This window comes from Marmota marmota, unplaced genomic scaffold (genome assembly GCF_001458135.2).
Source record: "Marmota marmota marmota unplaced genomic scaffold, marMar, whole genome shotgun sequence".
Lineage (NCBI taxonomy): Eukaryota > Metazoa > Chordata > Mammalia > Rodentia > Sciuridae > Marmota > Marmota marmota.
In genome coordinates, this window is record NW_026000078.1 from 484,254 (window position 1) to 485,664 (window position 1,411).

General features: G+C 60.2%; 1 protein-coding gene across 5 annotated transcripts in view; it reads left to right on the plus strand.

Annotated features, from left to right (window-relative positions):
• The first annotated feature begins 1,222 nt into the window (after nucleotides 1–1,222).
• Cdc14a (cell division cycle 14A) overlaps nucleotides 1,223–1,411 on the plus strand; it is a 162,168-nt gene continuing 161,979 nt past the window's right edge. For all 5 annotated transcript variants that reach the window (XR_007351805.1, XR_007351804.1, XM_048814616.1 and 2 more), the window contains exon 1: nucleotides 1,223–1,359. Coding sequence is in view for 3 of the 5 variants with exons in the window: in XM_048814616.1 (XP_048670573.1) it covers nucleotides 1,311–1,359 (49 nt within the window). In the remaining 2 variants the exon portion in view is untranslated. The remainder of the gene's footprint in view (nucleotides 1,360–1,411) is intronic.

The following is a 1,411-nucleotide window of genomic DNA, read 5'->3' on the forward strand; positions in this document are numbered from 1 at the left end:
TCTTGTGGACGAGCCCCTTTCCCCTTCTCATCCTCCGCCCAGACTGGCCAAAGCTGTTAATTCCTCTCCCCCTCCCGGACCAGAGCAATACAAAGATTTAGCTTTTGTGATGATTTTGTGCTCATAGTGGCGCCCCAAGTAAGAGGACGTGGAGAACCGGATGGGAATGTTTTCCCCCCCAGTGAGAACAAAGCACAAGTTATATCAAAGTCAAGTATGTGTAAAGGAAGCGCTAGGAGATAGGGCTTCTTTTTGATTTGCTTTTTTATAAAGACGCAGACCCCTCAGTGTTGTGGATGGGGGTTGGTCGGAAGGTCAGCTAGAGGTAAGGTAGATGGTAGAGAAGATCTGGGCTTTAAGTATGTGTGTGTGTGTGTGTGTGTGTGTGTGTAAGCGCGCATGCAAGAGTTTAAAAGAACATGGGTAAGGAAAAGGAGAATGAAAGAAACAGGAAAATCTGCAGTGGAGAAGACAGTGGGTGCAGAAAAGGATAGGAGGCCAAGTCATCCTTGCCTTGAGGCCGCAAAAGCGCCCTTGGTGACATCCACTCTCAAATCCCACCGTTTCATTCATAAGTTTCAGGCCTGGAGGCCCCGCCCGGCTCCCCTGAGCTGAGGGCTCAGTTTCCTGTACAGCAATTGGTGTACGGCAACAAAGCCTTAGCAACCGGCTCCTAGTGACCCGCAAGGCGCCTGGTAACAGGAGCGCAGTGCCGGCTCCGAGTAAGGAGCGGAGCTGTCCCTTTAAGGGATGGCCGCGGAGCCGTGAAAGTGGAGGGGGCTGAAGGAGGGCGGGGAGGAAGGTCTGGGGGCGGGCCGAGGGGGAGGAAGAGTTGCTGCTGAAAGGAGGTGGCAAAGGAGGAGCCGGAGCAGCTGCTGCCAGCCCGCGGGCACCGGAGTCCTGCCCGCTGCCGCACGAGTAGCCACGGGCGCGATCCTGGCCAGACGTCTCCTCCTCCATGATCACTTTGGGAGCCGGGGGAAGACTTTGCCCGGCCTTGAGAGCTGGTCTGCGTTTCCCAGGCGCGGCGGCGGAGCAGCAGCAGCAGCAGGATCCGAATCGGAGCGGCCACAGCCCGGGGCGTGTGCGCCCCGCGCGGAGCGGGCTCGGGTTCCCCACGGAATGTCCCCGGGGCGCCCGGCGCGCTGACCCCGCAGCCACCTCCGCTTTTGGCGCCTGCTGCCTCCCTCGGGCAGGCTCGGTGTTCGGGACTGCGAGCTTCCCGGCTCCTGGGCAGTGGGGAAGCCCCCGGGGGCGGGTGACCTCAGCTGGCCACGACCCAGCCCTCCCCCGAGCGAATCTCGCTTAAGATGGCAGCGGAGTCAGGGGAACTAATCGGGGCTTGCGAGTTCATGAAAGGTGAGGAGCAGCCGTCCCGCATCCTTCAACCCTTCCACCCCCCCCCCCCCCC